A 21,102-nucleotide genomic window follows, 5' to 3' on the forward strand; every position below is an offset into this window, starting at 1 on the left:
CCTCGGCGGACTTCCGGGTCGCGCGCCTGCGAGCCTCGGGCGGACTTCCGGGTCGCGCGCCTGCTGGTCTCTGCGGTCGCCCCTCGGAGGTCTCGCCCCAGGCCTGGCGCCCAACCGTTCCTGCGTGGCCGTTTCCGCGGAAGCTGGCGCTTGGGAGCTCCCGGGGCAGGTCTGCGCGGCGGGAGCAGCGGGCTGTGTGCGCGGAGCGCCGGGGCGCTGGCAATGTCCGTCTTTTTGCTTTGGTTCCCACTAAAGAACTGAAAAGCTCAATTTTAGAAACCGAGATTGGTAGCTTCTGTAGAAAAAAAGTCAGATCTGGCGGCACTGGACCCAGACTCCCGGGTGTCGCCCACCACCTAGAGCTGCCCCCTCAGGTAAGACAGCACCGCTCGCCTGGCCCCTGGGCCGCTTCCTGGTCCCGGCGCGAGGCCTTGGAGCCGGATCGCCAGACAGCATTGTCATCCGCCCGGAGCTTAACAGAGATGTCTCTCCAGACAGATTAGCGTGTGTTATCCTTGTAATAAATCAGGTTAGTTCGTACAGGGCTTTACTGCTTGCCACATCCTTTTGTAAGTGTTCGCCTTAGTGACCCTGGAGCATCTCGGCGAACTCCCACCCCACCCCACCGCCTTTGGGGTGACAAAACGTGCTCCGCAGTGGCATTACATGGCCAGATGGCCGGGGTCTGGATACAGTTAGTGATACAGCTTGAAGTCCACACAAGTCACACGGCTTCTCCAGCCAGTGTTCGTCTGCTAAATGGAATACAAGGATTGGGGGCTCAAGAAGGAGTCAGGTTGTGTTTGGGTGTCCCTTGCCTGGAAAATTCCATGGACGGAGGAGCCTGGTAGGCTGCAGTCCGTGGGGTCGGTACGAGTCGGACACGACTGAGCGACTTCACTTTCCCGTTTCACTTTCCTGTATCGGAGAAGGAAATGGCAACCCACTCCAGTGTTCTTGCCTGGAGATTCTCAGGGACGGCCGGAGCCTGGTGCGCTGCCATCTATGGAGTCGGACACGACTGAAGTGACTTAGCAGCAGCAGCATACAGGTGGCAGTTGAAGAGAGCCCTGAGGGGACACGGTAGTTAGAAAGATGCAGTCCTCAGAGAGGAGGAACAGCCAAGGCAGCAGGAATAAAACGAAGAGCATTGTGTCCCAGGGCCGCAGGAAGATGGGGGGGAGGGAGGGAGGGTAATTAGAAGTGACACATACTGTGTTAAAGTAGGGAAGAGAGTGAAAGTTGTATGTTGGACTTAGCAACAATGAGATCTTTGGTGACCTTGCCAAGAATAACGTTTCATTGGCAAGCTCCCTTTAACCTAAGGGGAGGAGTATAGAAAGAAAGAGAGGGTAAGTGGAGGTAACTCAGTGCCTTGGTGTGGAGAGCGAAAGGGACGGGGCAGGTGCACAGTGGTCCCGTAGAAGGTGGGCGGGGATGACATCCAGAGCATAGGGAAGCATTTGCTTTGGAGAATTGCTTCTCCTCATAAAAGGAAATGGAGGAAGGTGTAGTAACTTTATATGTTTTTTGGAATTAAAGTGAAGGAATTCTCTAATGACTTCTCTTTTCCCTGTGAATAAGGAGAAGGAAACATCAACTGAAATTGAGAAGGGAGGTAAGACAGCTAAGATTGAAACAGTGCAAAAAAGATCTAAAGTAGCTTTTGTGGGAAAACTAGTGAATAACACAGGAAAGCATGATGTTGCCCAGGGTGTGTTTGAGTTCAGAGGATGTGGGTTGTGCTGGTGTGACCTACAACCAGGTGCAGATTTCTAGATAGTGTGACTCCCTTGGGGACGAGAGTTTATTCAGACTTTGTATTTTATGTTGATGGAGCACTTTTTATACTGATGCTGCTTGAGGAGCTGCAGTAGCACCATCTTAATCCAGTTCTGTGTCTCTGGACCACACTCCCTCCTGGACTCATAGCCCTGTGTTCTGAGGTGGCTCACCTCACATATGCAGTCTAAGACTGTGTGCACAGTCTTTGTCACCAAACCTGTCCCTCTAGTAGATTTCATAACAAAGACTACAATCAGAAGTTAGAAAGATTAAATAATGATGAATGGGTAAATTCATCAGAAGATGTAACAATCCTAAACAGTTCTGTCTCTGATAATAAAACTTCAAAATACATGAAGCAAAAGCTAATAGTTCTGCAAGGAGAGAAAGAAAAACCCACAGCTGTAGTTGGAAATTTCAATACTACTTTCTCAGATAATGACAGAACAAATACCCAGAAAATGACCAAGGATGTGGCAGAGTTGAGTGATACCATCAACCAACTGGACTTAATGGCCAATTGTAGGATACACATTATCAAATATATAAACAACATTTACCAAGATGTATCATGTTCTGGGCAAATATGTTCCCTGACCACTATGGAATAAGCTGGAAATTGATAGCATATATCTGGAAAATCATCCAAATGTTTAAAAACCTATTGACTCACTTGTACATTACCCATAGATTAAAGGAGAAATCAAAAGGGAAATTAAAATTTTACGCTGAATGAAAAAAATGAAAATGCAGCATTTCAAAAGTTGTCTCAAATCATTCATCTTAATAAACTAGAAAAATAAGAATGAATGAAACTCTTGAGTACAAAAAGGGAAATGATAAGTATCAGAGCAGAAATAAATAAAAGACAATAGAGAAAAATCAATGAAACCAAAAGCTGATTCTTTGAGATGATAAATAAAATGAGTAATTGCTGGCCAGGTTGAACAAGGGAAAAAAAAGATTAACAATATCATAAATGAAGGTGATGATGTCATTGCTAAAAGGGTAATCAGAGAACATGAACAACTTTCTGCCAATAAATTCAATCACTTGCACTAAGGGAACAAATTCCTTGGAAGACAGTGCTAAAACTCACTCCAGAAGAAATAGAAAAACCAATATAGCCCTATAACTATTAAAGCATTGAATTTATAGTTAAAAACTTTTCCTCAAAGAAAACTCCATACCTAGATGGCTTTCCTGGGAATTCCAACAAACTAAAGAAGAAATATTATCAATTCCATAGGGGTTCTTTAAACTGAAGGAAATGTTTGCCAGCTCATTCTATAAGGATAGCATTATTCTAATGCCAAAATTTGACACAGACAACAAAAGAAAGTTGCAGACTAGTATTCTCATAACAGAAATAAAAATTCTTATAAAACATTTTTTAGCAAACTGAATCCAATACTATATAAAAAGGATAATACAACATTGATCAAGTGAAGTTCATCTTAGGAATGCAAAGTTGGCTTAGTGTTCAAAAATGGGTCAATGTAATTTACAGTATTACAGTGAAAAAGGAAACCAAATGGGTCATCTCAAGATTTAGGGACTTCCTTCTGGCTATGATGGTAAGGAATCTCTGCAGTGCAGGAGACCCTGGTTTGATCCCTGGGTCAGGAAGATTCCCCTGGAGAAGGAAATGGCAACCCACTCCAGTATTCTTGCCTGGATAATTCCATGGACAGAAGAGCCTGGCAAGCTCCAGTTCATGGCGTTCAAAGAGTCGGACACGACTAAGCAAATAACGCACACAAGACATAGAAAAAGCATTTGATGGGGACTTCCCTGGTGATCCACTGGTTAAGACTCCACACTATCACTGCAGGGGGTGCAGGTTCAATCCCACATGCCGTGTGGCCAAAAACAAATTTTTTTTTAAAGAAAAAGCATTTGAAAAAATTCAGCATCCATTCCTGATTTAAAAAAAAAATACTGTTGGCAAGCTAGGAATAAAGTGAAGATTTCTCAGCGTGATAAGGGCATCTATGAAATACCTAAAGCTGACATAATGGAATGATGAAAGACTGAATTTTTTTCCCTCCAAGATCAGGAACAAGTATTCAACATTATACTAGAAATTCTAGCCAGTGTAATGAGGCAAGAAATTAAAAGCTTCCAGGTTGGAAAGAAATAAGTAAGATTGTTTATTTGACGATAACATGATAGTCCATGTCAGACTTTCCTCGCCTTGGCCACGGACATTGTGGACCAGATAGTTCCTTATCAGGGTTGAGGAGTGATGTTTCCAGTGCACCATAGGGCCTTTGGCAGCACCTCTATCTCAGCCCCTGGATACCAGTAACATACCACTTGTCACAACCAAAAGCATCTCCAGGCATTGCAATTGTCCCTTAAGGGGGAAATTGCCCTCAGTTGAGAATCACTACTCTAGGTGAAAAAATCCGTGGAAACTACAAAAAGAGCTACTAGAACTAATGGTTTTAGCAGAGTTATAGAATACAATGTTAATAAACAAACAAAAAAAAAGTTCTATTTCCAAATAGCTAGCAACAAATACTGGAAGTTAAAACTAGAAAAAACACTATTTACAATGGTGTCAACAGATAGTAAATTTTGAAGATAATCTGTAATAGATATGTAAGATTTATAACTGAAAACTAGGCAACTTTGCTCAGAGAACCCTTAATAAGTGGAAAGTTACACAGTATTCATTAATTTAGAAATTTCAGTATTGTTAGTACATCAAATCAATCTATACATTCAATGTCAACCCAGTTAAAATCCTATCATATGTTTTTAACTGACACATGATTTTAAAATTCATTTGGAACAGCATAGGAGCTAGAATAGCCAAAGCAAGTTTGAAGAAGGACAAATTTTTATGACTTACTCTATGTAACTTCAGTTCTTATAACAGTACAGTAATCTAAATAGTGTGGTGTTGGTATAAAGATACATAAGTAGATCAGTGGACCCAAAAGTATAAATATGGTCAGTTGATTTTGAATAAAGGTAATTAATTGGAGAAAGGATAGTCTTTTCAACAAATGATGCTGGAAAAATCAGATATCCATATGTTTAAAAAAGACTTAATCCATACCTTGCATCATATATGGAAAGAAAAAAAAAACGATAAAACTTGTAGAAAGCCACTCGTGAGTGTTTCTAATATGACACCAAAGAACAATCCATAAAAAGGTAGATAAACAACAAAAATGAAGAATAAAAAAAAATAAAAATAATAAATTTTTTTTTAAATGAAGAATAAAAGTAGATAAACAGGACTTCACCAAACTTAGGGACTTGACAATGCATGTTGCAGATGATGTGCTTCAGCAGGTGACTGGATGAACTGGTACATGGATAAAGCAGTATTATGCAGGGTAAAAGGAAATGAGCCAGAAGCCACAAAAATGACACAGAGGGCCTCAGAAGCATGTCACCAGGTGAAAGGAGCCACTCTGAAAGCGCCACATACTGCTGGATTCCAGCTCCATGACGTTCTGGAAAAGGCAAGATGAGACAAGTGGAAACATGGGTGGTTGCCAGGGGCCTGGGGTGGGGAGGGGTGAGTAGAGGCAGCCCAGGGGGACCTCAGGACTGTGAAGCCCTTTCGTGTGACACTGTGAGAGAGAACACAGGTGTGCACTTCTCAACACCCTTAGAGCTACAATGCAACCATGTGTCCGTGTTGCCTCATCACCTGAGCCACGCTAATATCAGACGTTAATGACGGGGAGAGTGGGGCAGGGGAACTGGTGACTGAGTGCTCTGCACTTTCCCTTCAGTTATTCTGCAGACTCAAACTGCTGTGAAAAGCAGTCTGTTGATCTGAATATATATGTGCATCCGTGCTCAGTTGTGTCTGACTCTTTCTGACCCTTTGGGCTGCAGCCCGCCGGGCTCCTCTGTCCACGGGATTTCCCAGGCAGGAATACTGGAGTGGGTTGCTATTTCCTTCTCCAGGGGATCTTCCTGACCCAGGGATAGAACCTGAATCTCTTACGTTTCCTGCATTGGCAGCTGGATTCTTTACCATTGAGCCACCTGGGAAGCTCTAAATATATGCATATATGTACATATACACATACACACATATGTATGAGAGAGAATGAAAAGACAGCCCACACTGGGAGAAAATATCTGATAATACACTTGTATATGGAATATAATATATATGTAGAAAAGTACATATCCTGCACAATCTTCACAGTAATTTCCACACTTCTGAAGGAGCTGAAGTGCTCCTTGTGACTTAGTCCTGGCTTACTTCAGGTGCACCTCCCAGTCTAAGGAAGTGGCAGTCCCAGAAGTGGAATTACTGGATCCTATATTAATTCTCATGGCATCTGGTCCCATTGTTTCATGGCAGATAGATGGGGAAAAAGTGGAAACAATGACAGATTTTATTTTCTTGGGCTCCAAAATCATTGCAGACGGTGACTGCAGCCATGAGATTAAAAGATGTTCGCTCCTTGAAAGAAAGGAAAGGAAATTGAAGTTGCTCAGTCATGTCCGACTCTTCGGAACCCTATGGACTGTAGCCTACCACGCTCCTCTCTCCACAGAATGGGAGAAAATATTTGCATATTATGTATCTGGTAAGAGTCTAGCATCCAAAATATAAATAGAACTCTTAAAACTTAGCAGTAAAAAGACTGCCCAATTCAAAAAACAGGCAAAGGACGTGAAAAGACATTTCTCCAAAGAAGATATTCCATTGGCCAATAAACACAACAAAAGATGTTCAACATCATTTGGTTGTATTGGGAAAAGCAAATCAAAACCACAAGACATTCACCCCCCAGGATGGCTATCACACAAATAAATGAAGAACAGCAGCAACTTTTAGCGAGAACATGGAGAAAACAGAACCCCAGTGCACTGTTGGCGGGAATATAAACAGGATAGCTGCTGTGGAAAATAGTACAGAGGTTCCTCAAAATTTTAAATAAAGAATTAACATTGTTGTTCAGTTGCCAAGTCGTGTCTGACTCTGCAGCCTCATCAGCTGTAGCACGCCAGGCTCTCATCCTTCAACTAAGTCCCTGAGTTTGTTCAAACTCAGGTTCACTGAGTCAGTGATGCCATCCAACCATCTCATCCTCTGTCGCCCCTTTCTCTTCTCGCCCTCAATCTTTCCCAACATCAGGATCTTTTCCAGTGAAATGGTTCTTTGCATCAGGTGGCCAGCGTATTGGAGCTTCAGCTTCAGTCCTTCCAATGAACATGGAGGGCTGATTTCCTTTAGGATGGACTGGTTTGATCTCCTTGCTGTCCAAGAACTCTCAAGAGTCTTCACCAGCACCACAGTTCAAAAGCATCAATTTTTCAGCACTCAGCCTTCTTTATGTCCACTCTCACATCCATACATGACTACTAGAAAAACCATAGTTTTGACTATATGGACCTTTGTTGGTAAAGTGATGTCTCTGCTTTTTTTTTTTTTTAATACTTATAATGTATATTTATGTATCATGCCAGGCTCCTCTGTCCATGGGATTTCCCAGACAAGAACACTGGAGTGAGTTGTCTGCTAAATTTTAATATGCTGTCTAGATTTGTCATAGCTGGTGGCTCAGACAGTAAAGCATCTGCCTACAATGCAGGAGACCCAGGTTCGATCCCTGGGTCAGGAAGATCCTCTGGAGAAGGAAATGGCAACCCACTCCAGTACTCTTGTCTTTTTCTTAATAGTGTCCTTTAAACACCAAAGTCACAATTCTGATGAACTCCAATTTATTTTTGTTGTTACTTGTGCTTTTGGTGTTATATTTAAGAATTCTTTGCAGAATGTGAGACCATGCAGAATTTCTCCAATGTCTTAGCTCTTAGAGTTAGGCATTCACTTTTAGTTAATTTTTGTATGTGGCATGAGGTAATACCAAATTCATTCTTTTCTGTGTGGATATCCAGTTGTCTCAGCAATATTTGTTTAGAAGACTGTTCTTTCCCCATTGAATGATCTTGACACACTTATTGCAAGTCAGTGGAGTGTGAACATAATGATTTACCTCTGAAGTCTCAGCTCTCGTGCATTGATCCGTATGTCTGTCTTTATGCTGATACTGCACTGACTTGATCACCATAGCTTTGCACTGAGTTCTGAAATTGAGAAGTGTGAGTCCTCAGCTGTGTTCTTTCTCAAGATTGTCTTGGCTGCTCCTTAAATAGCCAAAGGTTCCTTACATTTCCATATGAATTTTAGGGTCAGCTTGTAAATTTCTATGTGGAAGGCAGATGGAATTTTGAGAGGGATTGCATTGAATCTGTAGGTAAATTTGGGAAGTATTGTCATCTTAATAATATTAAGTTCTCTAATCCATGGGCAGAGGATGTCCTTCCATTTATTGGGGCCCTCTTTAATCTCAACCATGTGTTATATTCATTTTTAAAATTTATTCCTGAGTATTTTTGACACTACTATAAATGTAATTGCTTTCTTAAATGTATTGTAGGGTTGGTTATTGCTAGTGAATAGAAATGCAGTTGTTTTATACATTGATCTTGTTTCCTGCAACCTTGCTGAACTCATTTATTCTAATAGCTTCCTTGTGTGGGTTCCTTAGGGTTTTCTTTTTACAGAATTACATCGTCTGCAGAGAGAGCTGGTTCTGCCTGTTTCTGTGTGCCTTCTAGCTTGTTCTCCTTGCACCGTTGCCATGACTGGAAGTCCCAGCACAACATGGGGAGCAGAGGCCTTTGTCTTGCTACTGGTCTGAGATGGGAACGGTTCTCAGGGTTTTCCCCACTGAGTGTGATGTTTGCCCTTTATCAGGTTGATGAAGTTTTCTTCCATTCCTATTTTGTCAAATAGTTTTTATCATGAAGAAGTGTTAGATTTTGTCAAATTCTTTTTCTGCATTTATTAAGATGATGGTTTTTGTCTTTTTTCTATTGATATGGTGTGTTACAGTAATTGATTTTTTAATTATAAACCAGCCTTGTGTGCCTGGAATGAATCCCACTTGGCATGATACATAATTCTTTCTATATGTTACAGAATTTCATTTGTTAACATTTTGTTGAGAATTTCTGTGTCTATATTTGATCTTTACTGATTTTTTGAATAAAATTTAATTGAAAACAACTTACACATACAAAAAGTGTGGAGAACCATGTAACGGACGTCTGTTTCCCAGAGTCAACCCTAAAGAAATGCACCGCCTTCTGCCCCGTTGGTCAGACGGCCTTTCCTCCCACCTTCCCCTGCTCCCGTCTCCCTCCCTTTTGTGAAGTAAAAGGATTCCATTTAGTGCCGGCCCCTCCCACTGATTACAGGTGAAAACTCTGGACAAAACATTAGAAGAAAACGTGCACAAAAAGCAACAGGTTGAAAGGGGGGTTGGAACTTGAAGAGTGACACACGTCTGAGTCTTCGATGATTTTCAGTCCTCCTTCTCTTCTGGCCGTGACCCCAGGCCAGCTCCAGTTGTGGGCCAGGCAGTGAGGGCCACTATAGCCCATTTTTCTGCCTGTAGGAACTCTGAACGGGGCCTCAACAAGCGGGAGGCCATGAGGGAGAGGCAAAGAGCGAGAATCATCCAAACGGTCTGGAAAAGAACAAACCTGGAGGACTCGAGCAGACGTCAGGACTGATGTGAGGCTGGCATGAAGGCAATGTGATGCCGCAAAGGACAGATGCCTCATTCCCGGACAGGATGCGTATCCCAGAGACACCCCACGAATGTGTCTGTCAGTCTGTGATCAAGGTGCCTGCAAAGGCAGCTCAGTGGAGAAGAGACAGTCTTTTAAACAAGAAGTGTTGGAATAACCAGACATCCATCTGCAGGAAAGGGAAACTTGACTGTACTTTGCATATTATATAAAAACTCAAAATTGATCATAGGTCAAAAGTCAAACCTCAAACTTTAAAACTTCTAGAAGAAAACAGAAAATCTTTGTGATCTTGGGTTCAGCAAAGCATTGTTAGATATGACACCAGAAGAATAATCCATAAAAAAAAAAGTGGTAAGTAAGAGTTCATCAAAATTTAAAACTTATATTCTTCTAGGGACTTCCCTGATGGATAGGAATCCTTGCAATGCAGGGGACGCAGGTTCAATCCCTGGTTTTGGATGATGCAATGAAGACTCGAGGCAGTCAAATAAGGAAATATTTTAAAAAAAGAAACTTACATCCTCCTGAAGATTGGTAAAAGAAGGAAAGGCAAGTCACAGATTTGGAGAAAACGCCTGCAAATTACACATTTAACAAAGGACTTCTAACCACAATGTGGAAGGAATTGTCAAAATTCAACACGAATACAAATAACCCCCAAAAAAAGTGAACTGAAGATTCTAGCAGGCACTTTACCACAAAAGGTGTACAGGTAAAAAGTAGGCACGTGAGAACACTCAGCTGGTCAATAAGAAGTGCAGGTTGAATCACAGTGAAATAGCATGTCTGTCAGCACAGCTAAGATTGAAAAGTCATCAAATTTATAAAGAGCCTCCAAACCCAGAGGGGAGCAGTTGCAGCTCGCTCCCTGCTGGTGGGCATGCAAACCTGCAGCTACCCCATAAATGGTTTGGCAGTTTCCCGTGAAGTTGACTTAGTGGAGGACCCAGCAGACCCCTCTGAGGCACCTGCCCCAGGAACACCACGCTGGCTCAGACCCGTGCTTCTTTCCAGGCTCCACCATGTCCAGGCCCCAGACCCCGGAGCCGACCCTCGATGGGCAGGGAGATGCCTCCGCGGGCTCGCCAGACGAGGACGTGGCCGACGGGATCCAGCACTCGCATCGCATGCTCAGCTTCAGCGACGCGCTGCTATCCATCATCGCCACCGTGATGGTCCGTGGGGGCCCCGGGCTGCTGAGGGGCGAAGGGGGGGCCCGGGCCGGCCCGAGTGCCGATGCAGGCACCCAGGGAGCGGTCAGTGCCCAGGGAGCGTCCCTGGACCTGCGCTGTGTCTGTTGTAGATCCTGCCCGTGACCCACACAGAGATCTCCCCGGAGCAGGTACTTGGGAATGGTCTGCAGTGGTGGCGTTCAGGTGGGGGCCCGGGAGGCTCAGGCCACAGGCTCAAGGCTGGGCTCTGCTTGGGCGCACCTGGCTGGGGGGCTGGGGCCAGGCTGTCCGCTGCGTCTCCCCCAGAGCCTGCCAGCCCCATCCTGGCTTGTGAATGAAGGTGGTGCCCTCAGGCTGAGCCCTGAGGAGACCTGAGAAGGGCAGGGGCACCTGGTAGCTGGCATGGACACCCCCTAGTTCTGTGCCATGGCCCCTGGAGCGGCCCACCAAGCAGGTGCTGGGGAGCAGAGGGGCCAGCCTGGCAGACCCAGGCCCACGTGTGAGCAGAGAGGAGACTGGGAAAGGAGGTAAGGCCGAGTTTCCATTGCTAGTCAGCTTGGAGCGTCTCCACCGGGTAGGTGAGACAGCGACACGTCCAGCCCCTGCGAGGTGGCCCTGACCCAGGAGGGGATGAGTCCCTGGGCGTGTGTGTGCCGAGTGCTGCGCTCAGCCCCTCGTGGCCGTGGTGTCGCCTCCAGTGCTGGTCTCTGCAGGACCAGCATGTCTGGGTCCAGCCTGGATGCTGCTGGGACTCTTGTCAGAGAGGTGGTATCGTTGCTGCTCACGGGGTTTGAACGAGACCGAGATGCAGGTCGAGCCTGATGACCTTGGCAAAGGGCCATGCGGCCTTCTCTGCCCCAGGGAGCTGCCTCCCCATGGGGTCCCGCAGGGCCTGGGCACTCCTGCTGCTCCAGAACCTTCTGGGGGCTTCAGTGCCACCGCTTTCAGAACAGGGAGGCAGGTGTTTGCGGGAGATGCCGAAGGTGATGGGGACCTGTGGGCCTGGAGCGCCTCGCCGCTGACCGCCATGGAGAAGCCCCCAGTCTGCATGCTGACTGACCCGGAAGAGCTCTGAGCCAGACTGTGGCTGGGACACTCCTTCAGAGCGGGTGCCACAGGCTGGGGCGGTCACCCCGTGGCTGGCAGCCGGCGCCAAGGAGAAGGCTCGTTGAGACCACAGGACCTGGGGGTCCGGAAACCGGGGCTGCTCACGTGGGCTCAGAGGACCCGCAGACAGGGCGAGGCGTTGGTTTTGCGTCTGGAGTTTCTGATGACAGTGATGCGTGAGCCCTCTCCTGTGCCGCCCAGCGTGTGGTCACACAGCCTCTCGCCAGGCCTCACACGGCCTTGGGACCACTCACCTGTCAGTGCCGTGACTCTCTCTGGCTGCCAGGCCCCTGGCCACCTGCCGAGGTCCTGGGAGAAGCCTGAGGCCTTTCTGCCTCCAGAGCAGGCATTCCAGGGGCCTGCATGTCAGGAGGGGCCCTAGGGCCACCCCAGACGAGGCTAAGCCTGGGTGGGGGTGGGTCCTTCAGAGGTGTGTCCCTGGGCGGGGCGCCATCCCAGGCGAATGGGGTTGATGGGAGGCACTTCTGTTGCAGGAGTTTGACAAGAGTGTCCAGAGGCTCCTTGCCACCAGGATTGCTGTCTACCTGATGACCTTCCTCATCGTGACCGTGGCCTGGGTGGCCCACACGAGGTGCAGCGGGCTGGGGCCTGTGCTCGGGGGGCAGCTGGCGGGGTGTGTGCCCAGCAGGCGTGGGCTCGCTTGGCCCAGGGTCAGGCTGGTGGCGGTGTGCTTGGGGAGCAGCTGCCCCTCCCGGCTCCCCACGGAGGCCTCGCCCACACCACTGCTTTCACGGGCACGTTGCCACGGCAGCACGCCCCAGGCCTGGACGATGACGGGGTGCTGGGCACAGCACTGAGGAAAAGCATCCTCAGGACCCCAGGGGAACCAGGCCCTGGAGCTCTGCTGACGAGCCCCATGGGAGGGGGGTCCAGGAGGCCCCCGGGGTGGAGACACCCCCCGCCAGGGTGCTGGGGGCGCAGGAAGGCAAGGAACTTGCGTGGTGACGGCACCCAGGTGGAAAGTGTCTCTCAGCGTTGTCCCGCACACACGTGTTTTCAGCAAAGTGGTCATTTCTGGTGAGGACAAGTGACCCCCTTCTAAGGCTTCGAGGGATCTCTCCCACCTCCTTGCTCACAGAAAGCGAGGAGGCCCGAGGGCTGCCCGGCCCAGTCCTGTCCGGAGCCGTGCAGGTCACGGGCACGGCCAGTGTCCGTCAGCCCGCACGGCCTGTCTGGGGTTCAGCAGCGCCCCCACCCTCTGCCGCAGGGGCTGCAGGCTGGGCTTCTGACTGAGAGAAGCGCCCGGCCCCTCAGGTGCCCTGGGCCCTGGCCAGGCAGACCACCCTGGGGGGGAGCAGGCCACATCCTCAGGGCTCCAAGCGGGGAGAGCGCGTGGGGGCTGAGACAGGCCGCAGCCTGGGCACTCTGCCTGCTTCCTGCCTGTGCCAGTCTTCTGCCCACCTGTCCCCATCTCAGCGTGAAGCCGTCGTGTGAGTGTCTGTATCTGATGCCGTCAGAGCCACATTCATTCACGGTGACTTCTGCCCTTTTCCTTGAATTGTTCAGGTTGTTCCAAGTTGTTGGGAAAATAGACGACACGCTTGCCCTGCTCAACCTGGTGAGTCTTCCCTTCGGTTCCTGGGCTGGAGCTCCACCCGCCAGGAGCCAGGGCCGGTGCTCAGCCCCGGGTGTGCAGGGCTGGCCCCCAGCCGCCCTCAGCTGCGCCCCCCTCCCTCCCAGGCCTGCATGATGACCATCACCTTCCTGCCATTCACAGTGAGTCACGGGGGCTCCTGGCCCCCCTTCCACCCCGGGCCCAGCCGCCCTCCACTGACCCCAGAACATGCCCTCCTCAAAGCTCTCAGACCCATGGGCAGGTGCCCTGGACCACGTGGTTGCAGAGGTTTCCACGAGCCGGCCGGTTCCGTCAGGGGGCGCGGGTGGGGGTGGGGGTGGGGGGGAGCCCCCAGCCTCCTGGCCAACCTGGGTTCATCCCTGCAGGTAACCCACCCTCTTCTCACCCAGCAGCTCCTGGATTCGGAGGGGGGGCCGTGCTCTCGAGCGCAGTGCATCACAGAGGGTTGGGGTGTGGGGAGCCTTTAGGAGCTTGATAACCTTAAGCTTTAAAGGCTTTAAACTTCAGCCCAAGGGGTCCTGTGGCAGAGACACCCCCTCCCTTGACAGCTCCGCAGTGGCCCAGGCGCGGCCCAGTGGACTCGCAGGGGCCCTGATGTTGTGGGTCTTTCTGGCTGCAGTTTTCCTTGATGGTGACCTTCCCCGAGGTGCCTCTGGGCATCTTCCTGTTCTGCATGTGTGTGATTGCCATCGGGGTCGTGCAGGTAGGACGCCGTGCCCTCCTGTGTTTCGGGGCACAGCTGCGGCATGTGCTCGGGCCCCCGCTGAGGGGCCGTGCAGACCGTGCCAGCCAGGGCGTACCTGCCCCGGGCACCTGCTTAGGGCCCGAGCCCCCTTCCTGATGTGGATGGAGAATGAGATGGGGCCCTGCGCCCTCAGGCTGGGCTGAGACCCCAGGCCCGCCCGAGCAGCAGGAGGGCCCTGCCGCCCGCACCCCAGACTCCTGTGGTGCCCGCGCGAGGCCCACCCATAGCCTGCAGCGTCTCCCGCAGGCGCTGATCGTGCTTTATGCCTTCCACTTCCCGCACCTCCTGAGCCCCCAGATCGAGCGCTCTGCCCACCGTGGCCTCTACCGGCAGCACATCCTGGGCATCATCATGCGGGGCCCCGCGCTCTGCCTGGCCGCCGCCGGCTTCTCCCTCTTCTTCTACCCCGCGGTGAGTCCAGGGCCTGCCCGGAGCCGCCATAGCGGAAGCCAGCAGGCCTGGGATGCATGGCTCTCTACACGTGCGTGGGGCTGTGGCCAGCTGAGAGAGGAAGTAGGGAAAGACCTTCCCAAGCCAGGAAGGACGGAAGTGGAGGAAAGGGCGGTGCAGCTACGGTGGGCTGGCCACCACAGAGCGCAGGAAGATGGAGTGAGGGAGACGGCGGCTGCAGGCGGGGCTGCGCCTGACTCTGTCCTGGCTGAGCTGCAGCCGGAGATACTTCGCTCACCTGGGTGGGAAGATAAGCCCCACCAGCGGCGACTCAGGGCAGCTCCTGCCTTTACCTGCGCTCTGGGTGAAGCAGAGTGAACCCTTAAACCCAAAATATCACAAGAAGTGTGAAAGAATGCATTTTAAACATCTAGTAAATGTTTCAAGAGAATTCCAAATTTAAAATAAACAGACTGGCAAGGGCTGCAGGGCCACACCCTGGAGGATGGAGCTGGGGGCTGGGGTCGTGTCCAGGGCACCCCAGCTCAGGCCACAGGTGGGGGCGGGGGAGATGATGTGTCCCCTCACCATGTGGGGGCTGCACCTCCTGGTGGACCTCACTCCTGCTGGTCAGCGGCCTTGGGGACCTTTGGGACCAGGCGAGGTAACCCTGACCGTGGCCTTTAGTAGGCGCTCCCCGTGGACAGGGCAGGCCAGCAAGGGTGAAGCCCAGAGATGGAGGGCAGGACGGGCTTGCAGCATCCACACTGCAGGTGGGTCAGCCCCCCGGCTCTGGCCGGGCTCCAGCAGTGGGGGTCATTGTGTGGAGGACAGAGGGCCTGGCTGGGTGTGGAGCGAGCAGCTTGGGTGAGGAGCAGGCAGAGTGGAGGCCCCTTGGCGGGCGCTGTGGGTGCCATGAGGCGCCTGGGCAGGGAGGTGACTGGACCCTTGAGTGATGGCGGCAGGGGGGAGGGCGCTGGGCTGCCACAAAGCGGGGAGGGTCTTTGTGGGCCTGGGGCCCAGGTAGCCCCTCCCCCATGTCCTGCCTTCCTGCAGGGGGGGGTCCGGCCCCTCAACCCCTCACCCGCTTGCCTGGGGTGCCCTCCCATCACCACCTGCAACAGCCCCCTGCCCAGCCCCCCCAAAGCTCCCCAGGAGCCCTTGGCCATCCTCCCAGGCGTGCTCACCACCCCCACCCCCCAATCCAGGGTGCCGTCCTGGGCCCACCTTCCAGTCCCCGCCATGGTCACGCCCTGGCCCACCTTCCCCACCTCCATCTGGACCGTCTACCCCAGTGCTGACGCTCAAGCCCAGGGCCTGCTCCGCCCGGGGCCTGCTCTTCCCGTGGGCTCATGCCCCTCAGCCCTGGGCAGCCCCCGCCCCGCACCCAGCTCAGGTTCCCCTCGGGCTGTTGTTTGACATGCATACACACGCACACACACGCCCTGGTCCTGCCACGGCTGCGCTCCCCCGGGCCTCAGCAGTCCCCTGAAGCACGCTCTCCACACAGTCATACCTGCTGATGGCCACGGTCATCTTCCTGCCCTACGTGAGCAAGGCCGCTGGCTGGTGCAGGGCCCGCCTTATGGGTAGGTGCCCAGGGGCCTGTCCTGGGGGGCTCCGGGGCTGCCACCAGGGCCCCCCACTGGCCCAGAGCGCTGAGGGCTCGGCCGCCCCTCCCTGGCTCACCACAGGCCCCAGAGAGCCCCCGGCTCACAGCATGGAGGTCTTCACCTTCGACCTGCATGAGCCGCTCAGCAAGGAGCGGGTGGAGGCCTTCAGTGACGGGGTCTACGCCATCGTGGCCACTCTGCTCATCCTGGACATCTGGTGAGAGCTGTGGGCCGCCCTCCCAAGGGGCTCCCACCCGAGGGCCCCGGGCAGGGCCCGCTCCCCCCAGGGCGGAGGGCGGTGGGCGGGCGGCCCCCAGCTCCCCATGCCCCCGCTCTGCTGCTTGGCCAGGCAGCCTCTGCGTCTGTCAGAGTTCCAGCCTCAGCTATCATATCTTCATTTCTAAGTGTTTTATCTACTCCTTTTTCAAATCTTCCATCCTTTTTAAAGCCTTTTTTTGTTCCTTGGCCATATTTCAGTACATTCATGTTTTGTTAACATTTAAACACTCTGATTTTATGTTCTGTATCTGATCATGTAAAGTCTTGATGCCCCTAAGCTTCTCTGAGTAGCTTTTTCCTACTTTAACTTGAGAATTTTTAAAAAATTAGGAGCAAAGGCCCATGGGCACAAATCTCTGAGGCCCAGACAGAGGTTCTGCCCTGAGCCAGAGCCCTGCCTCCTCGTCCCTGCTGGGTGGCAGTGAGGGGTGGCTGCGGCTGGGCACCCCATGGGTCAGGGCTCCTTCCTCCCACCAGAGGCACAGCCCGAGGACTCAGGTGGGGGTCCCCGGGAGACCCCAGGCTCTGTCTCCTGCTCCCACCTGCACCAGCGTGCATGCGGCCGCCGGGTTAGTCCAGGCTGTGGCTGTCGTCCGCGACCTCCCTTGTATGCCTCAGACTCTCCTTACAGTCAAGTTCAGCCTGGGCAAAGCCCCTCAGGCCTGCGGGGCCGCCCCCCATGGAAGGGTCACTGCAGGGGGGTGAAGATCTCATAGCACCACCCGTGGGTGCCAGAGGGGCTGCAAGCCTGGGGCCTGGCAGGCAGGGCTACGGTCAGCCTAAACAAAGGCTACAGCTGAACTTGAACTTCAGGTAAACAGCCCTGCCTGTGTCAACACAGATCCGCAAAAGTCCGCACGTGCTGTTCATTCATCTAAAGTTTGTGTGTGCGGGGGCGGCTGTGCTGACCGGATGCCAGAGGCGGGGCCCCCGTAGATTGGTGTATTTCTCCCCTCAGTGAGGACAACGTCCCGGACGCCAAGGATGTGAAGGAGAAGTTCCAGGGCAGCCTGGTGGCCGCGCTGGGCGAGTCAGGGCCGCACTTCCTGGCCTACTTCGGCTCCTTCGCCACGGTGGGCCTGCTCTGGTTCGCCCACCACTCACTGTTCCTGCACGTCCGCAGGGCCACGCGGCCCATGGGGCTGCTCAACACGCTCTCGCTGGCCTTCGTGGGCGGCCTGCCCCTGGCCTACCAGCAGACGTCAGCCTTCGCACAGCAGCCCCGCGACGAGCTGGAGAGCGTGCGCGTCAGCTGCGCCATCATCTTTCTGGCCAGCATCTTCCAGTTCGCCATCTGGACCACGGCGCTGCTGCAGGAGGGGGAGACGCTGCAACCCTCTGCGCGCTTCGGGGGCCGGGAGCATGCGTTCATGTTTGCCAAGCTCGCCCTGTACCCCTGCGCCAGCCTGCTGGCCTTTGTCTGCACCTGCGTGCTGAGCAGCTTCAGCACGGCCATCTTCCACGCCATGCAGATCGCGGTGCCCTTCGCCTTCCTGCTGCTGCGGCTGCTGGTGCGCCTGGCGCTGGCCAGCCTGCGGGCCCTGCGGGGGCTGGTGGGGCCCGTGCTTGCCCAGCCAGCGCCCGGGGCTGCGGACGAGGCCCGGTCCCCACTGCTCCCTGCCCCCTGCTAGTGCCGCCCCGCCCCATCTCCGGGGCCTCGTGAAGATTCATGTTCTGCCTCAGACCCTCGGATTACTTCCACTTTGCAGAGAAGAGTCTCATGGCAGCTTCACTGTGTTGCTTGTGCCCGTTGTCTGCTCAAGCCAGCAGAGACGAGCCCCAGAGGGCTAGCAGGAGGTGGGGGCCCTGGGGCAGTGGGCCCAGCCCCTCCCTGGACTGAGTCCACAACCCCGTGCAGAGGCCCCAGCAGGCTGCCACCCACCCACCCACCGCGACTCGCCCCGGGCACAGCGACGCAGGAGACGGACAGCAGCAGGGCCGGAAGACCAGACTCTATTTGTCCAAGATATAAATTACGGTCACCTTCGGGGGTAGGTTACACACGAGGAAGGGGTGCAGTGCTCACACACACACTCAGACTCGCTTACACGCAGAGGACTCGTCCACCCGAACCACAGTGACAGACGGCTGCCACCAACTGGTGCAGGTGCAGAGCAAAAGCTGATCCCACCCCCAGGAATGCAGGCCCGAGGGACGCACACCGGGCCCTGGAGGCCCGCGGCCCTCGTGTTGCCCACGTCTGGGTAGCTTTGGCACGAGCTGGGCGGGGCCACGTCTGAGGTCGACGCCAGTGTCAAGGCGAGGCCGCCACCCAGGGTTAGGGCCTGGCAGCCAGCCAGCGCCAAGGCATAGGGACCAAACAGTCAGGAGAGGGGCCTCCAGACCCTCCTTCACGCCGGGACAGGGCTCTGGGCCAGCTGGACTCCGGGGCTCTGAGTGACCCGCCTGGCAGCCCATCTGCGTCCCCCGTCTCCACGTGGAGAAGCACAGAGACACATCTGCTCAGTGGACACGGAGCCCACGTGCTAACTGCTGACACGCGGAGGGGCGAAGCGCTTTCCCCAGCCAATTAAACCTCTCCTGCTGCACACTCGCCTCACTTCCTTGGGAGTCCTGGCCGGGCCAGCTCCTGCTGCCTCCCGGGCACGGGCACCACACACCTCCCGGGGGGCCAGGCCCACCCGGCTTCCTCGGGGCCTGCCTCTCCCAGCCCAGTCACACCAGGGTCCCCGCAGAGCTCAGACTGGGCCAGCCAGACACTGTCCAGCCCGGGAAGCTAGTGGCTGGGGTGTCCCATGACTGCGCTGGGCACCCCTAAGGTCCAGAGAGCCAGCTGCCCTGTAGGGGTGCCTCGGGGTACTGCTGAGGTCTGGTGCTGCCCGGCTCAGGGACCCAGAGGTGGCAGAGGGGCCCCAGGGGAAGTGTGTGTCCTCCAGGACAGCGGCCTGGGCCCCAGGGAGCCCCACACCACCCACCCAGCAGTCTCCGCGTGGCACGGGGAAGAGACAGGAAGGCCAGAGGCCAGGGCTGCGAGCGCATCTGTCTGCTGCTGAGTGCTGCTCCAGGACGTGCCTCTACTTGGGGTCCCCCTTGGGGGCCGGGGCCCCGTCGGCTCGTGCATCCTTAGGGGGCCCCGCCTTCCTAGGCTTCTGCTTGGCCTTCCTGAGCATGTGGACCTGTCCCAGGACACGCAGGAGCTGTCACAACTCAGGCCACCTGGCCACAGGTCCCAGAGCAGCCACCACCATCTCAGCCCATTTCATGGAAGGGGACAGAGTGGCGGCTAACTGAAGACTGGCTGCCTCATCCAGCCCATGGCCTCTCAGAGTCAGAGAAGAACCAGCCATGGCTGGACTGCCCACCAGCCGCAAGCCCCCTTCCCACCCCATCCTGACGTACCTTAGGGCCCACAGCCGAGATGATCAGGTGCCCGGGAGCCTGGACCCAGGGTTCACCATCCACCTGCACGGGCGTGGCCTTGAGGAGGGTGACGCGGAAGTAGGACCCCTGGGCGATGCGGATGCCTGAGCGCAGCCCACTCTGGACCTGGCCCTGGTGGGAGGGGGGCCAGGCTCAGCAGGCCACGGGCAGCACTGAGGGCCTGGTCTCCAGAGGTGTGCACATCCTGGGCCCCTGTCTCCAGTCCCCATGCTCCCCGTGTGCACACCCCGGGCCCCCATCTCCCCTTCCCCACGCCCCCCGTGTGCACACCCCGGGCCCCTGTCTCATCCCCACACTCCCCGTGTGCACACCCTAGGCCCCCGTCTCCAGTCCCCACGCTCCCCGTGTGCACACCCCGGGCCCCCGTCTCATCCCCACGCCCCCCCGTGTGCACACCCCGGGCCCCCGTCTCATCCCCACGCCCCCCCGTGTGCACACCCCAGGCCCCTGTCTCATCCCCACACTCCCCGTGTGCACACCCCGGGCCCCTGTCTCCAGTCCCCACACTCATGTGCACACCCCAGGGCCCGTCTCCAGTCCCCACGCTCCCCGTGTGCACACCCCAGACCCCTGTCTCCAGTCCCCACGCTCCCGATGTGCACACCCCGGGCCCCTGTCTCATCCCCACGCTCCCCGTGTGCACACCCCGGGCCCCTGTCTCATCCCCACGCTCCCCGTGTGCACACCCCGGGCCCCTGTCTCATCCCCATGCCCCCTGTGTGCACACCCCGGGCCCGTCTCCAGTCCCCACGCCCCCCGTGTGCACACCCCGGGCCCCTGTCTCCAGTCCCCACGCCCTCCGTGTGCACACCCCGGGCCCCTGTCTCATCCCCATGTTCCCCGTGTGCACACCCCAGGCCCCCGTCTCATCCCCACACTCCCCGTGTGCACACCCCGGGCCCCTGTCTCCAGTCCCCACGCCCCCCGTGTGCACACCCCGGGCCCCTGTCTCCAGTCCCCACACCCTCCGTGTGCACACCCCGGGCCCCTGTCTCATCCCCATGTTCCCCGTGTGCACACCCCGGGCCCCCGTCTCCAGTCCCCACGCCCCCCGTGTGCACACACCCTAGGCCCCCGTCTCCAGTCCCCACGCCCCCCGTGTGCACACCCCGGGCCCCTGTCTCCAGTCCCCACGCCCCCCGTGTGCACACCCCGGGCCCCTGTCTCCAGTCCCCACGCTCCCCATGTGCACACCCCGGGCCCCTGTTTCCAGTCCCCACACTCATCGTGTGCACACCCTGGGCCCCGGTCTCCTGGTCCCCATGATCCCCATGTGCACACCCTGGGCCCCATTTTCCCCATCCCTACATTCCCCGTGTGCACACCCCGGGCCCCAGTCTCCTGGTCCCCACATTCCCCGTGTGCACACCCCGGGCCCCTGTCTTCCTGACCCCACGCTCCCCGTGTGCACACCCCGGGCCC

The 21,102-nt window shown here is 54.5% G+C and overlaps 2 protein-coding genes across 8 annotated transcripts in view; one reads left to right on the top strand and one right to left on the bottom strand.

The window, feature by feature from the left end:
- Positions 1–18,827, top strand: TMEM175 (transmembrane protein 175). 3 transcript variants are annotated; one of them, XM_043905919.1, is made up of 11 exons: positions 6–169; positions 10,390–10,550; positions 10,679–10,717; positions 12,149–12,246; positions 13,182–13,233; positions 13,356–13,391; positions 13,871–13,954; positions 14,243–14,407; positions 15,897–15,975; positions 16,081–16,216; positions 17,237–18,827. In XM_043905919.1, the coding sequence occupies exons 2-11, from the start codon at positions 10,398–10,400 to the stop codon at positions 17,907–17,909; spliced, it is 1,515 nt and encodes a 504-aa protein (XP_043761854.1). In that variant the 5' UTR covers positions 6–169; positions 10,390–10,397; the 3' UTR covers positions 17,910–18,827. The 3 variants fall into 3 exon arrangements, with proteins under 3 accessions (XP_043761856.1, XP_043761854.1, XP_043761855.1); XM_043905920.1 differs by lacking the exon at positions 6–169 and adding an exon at positions 3,730–5,267; XM_043905921.1 differs by lacking the exon at positions 14,243–14,407 and having other exon boundaries at positions 1–169.
- DGKQ (diacylglycerol kinase theta) overlaps positions 18,216–21,102 on the bottom strand; it is a 12,868-nt gene continuing 9,981 nt past the window's right edge. For all 5 annotated transcript variants that reach the window (XM_043905917.1, XM_043905916.1, XM_043905915.1 and 2 more), the window contains 2 exons: positions 19,639–19,791; positions 18,216–19,415 (listed from right to left, as the gene is read on the bottom strand). In XM_043905917.1, the coding sequence (XP_043761852.1) occupies positions 19,314–19,415; positions 19,639–19,791 (255 nt within the window). In that variant the 3' untranslated portion in view covers positions 18,216–19,313. The remainder of the gene's footprint in view (positions 19,416–19,638; positions 19,792–21,102) is intronic.

The sequence above is a fragment of the Cervus elaphus genome, chromosome 6 (genome assembly GCF_910594005.1).
Source record: "Cervus elaphus chromosome 6, mCerEla1.1, whole genome shotgun sequence".
Taxonomy (NCBI): Eukaryota; Metazoa; Chordata; class Mammalia; order Artiodactyla; family Cervidae; genus Cervus; species Cervus elaphus.

Bases quoted from the DNA above. Each gene is read 5' to 3' on its own strand.
- TMEM175 (XM_043905919.1), top strand. From the start codon at position 10,398: ATGTCCAGGCCCCAGACCCCGGAGCCGACCCTCGATGGGCAGGGAGAT. The intron at 13,234-13,355 runs GTGAGTCTTCCC...CCTCCCTCCCAG, and splicing joins CGCTTGCCCTGCTCAACCTG to GCCTGCATGATGACCATCAC. The intron at 13,955-14,242 runs GTAGGACGCCGT...CGTCTCCCGCAG, and splicing joins TTGCCATCGGGGTCGTGCAG to GCGCTGATCGTGCTTTATGC.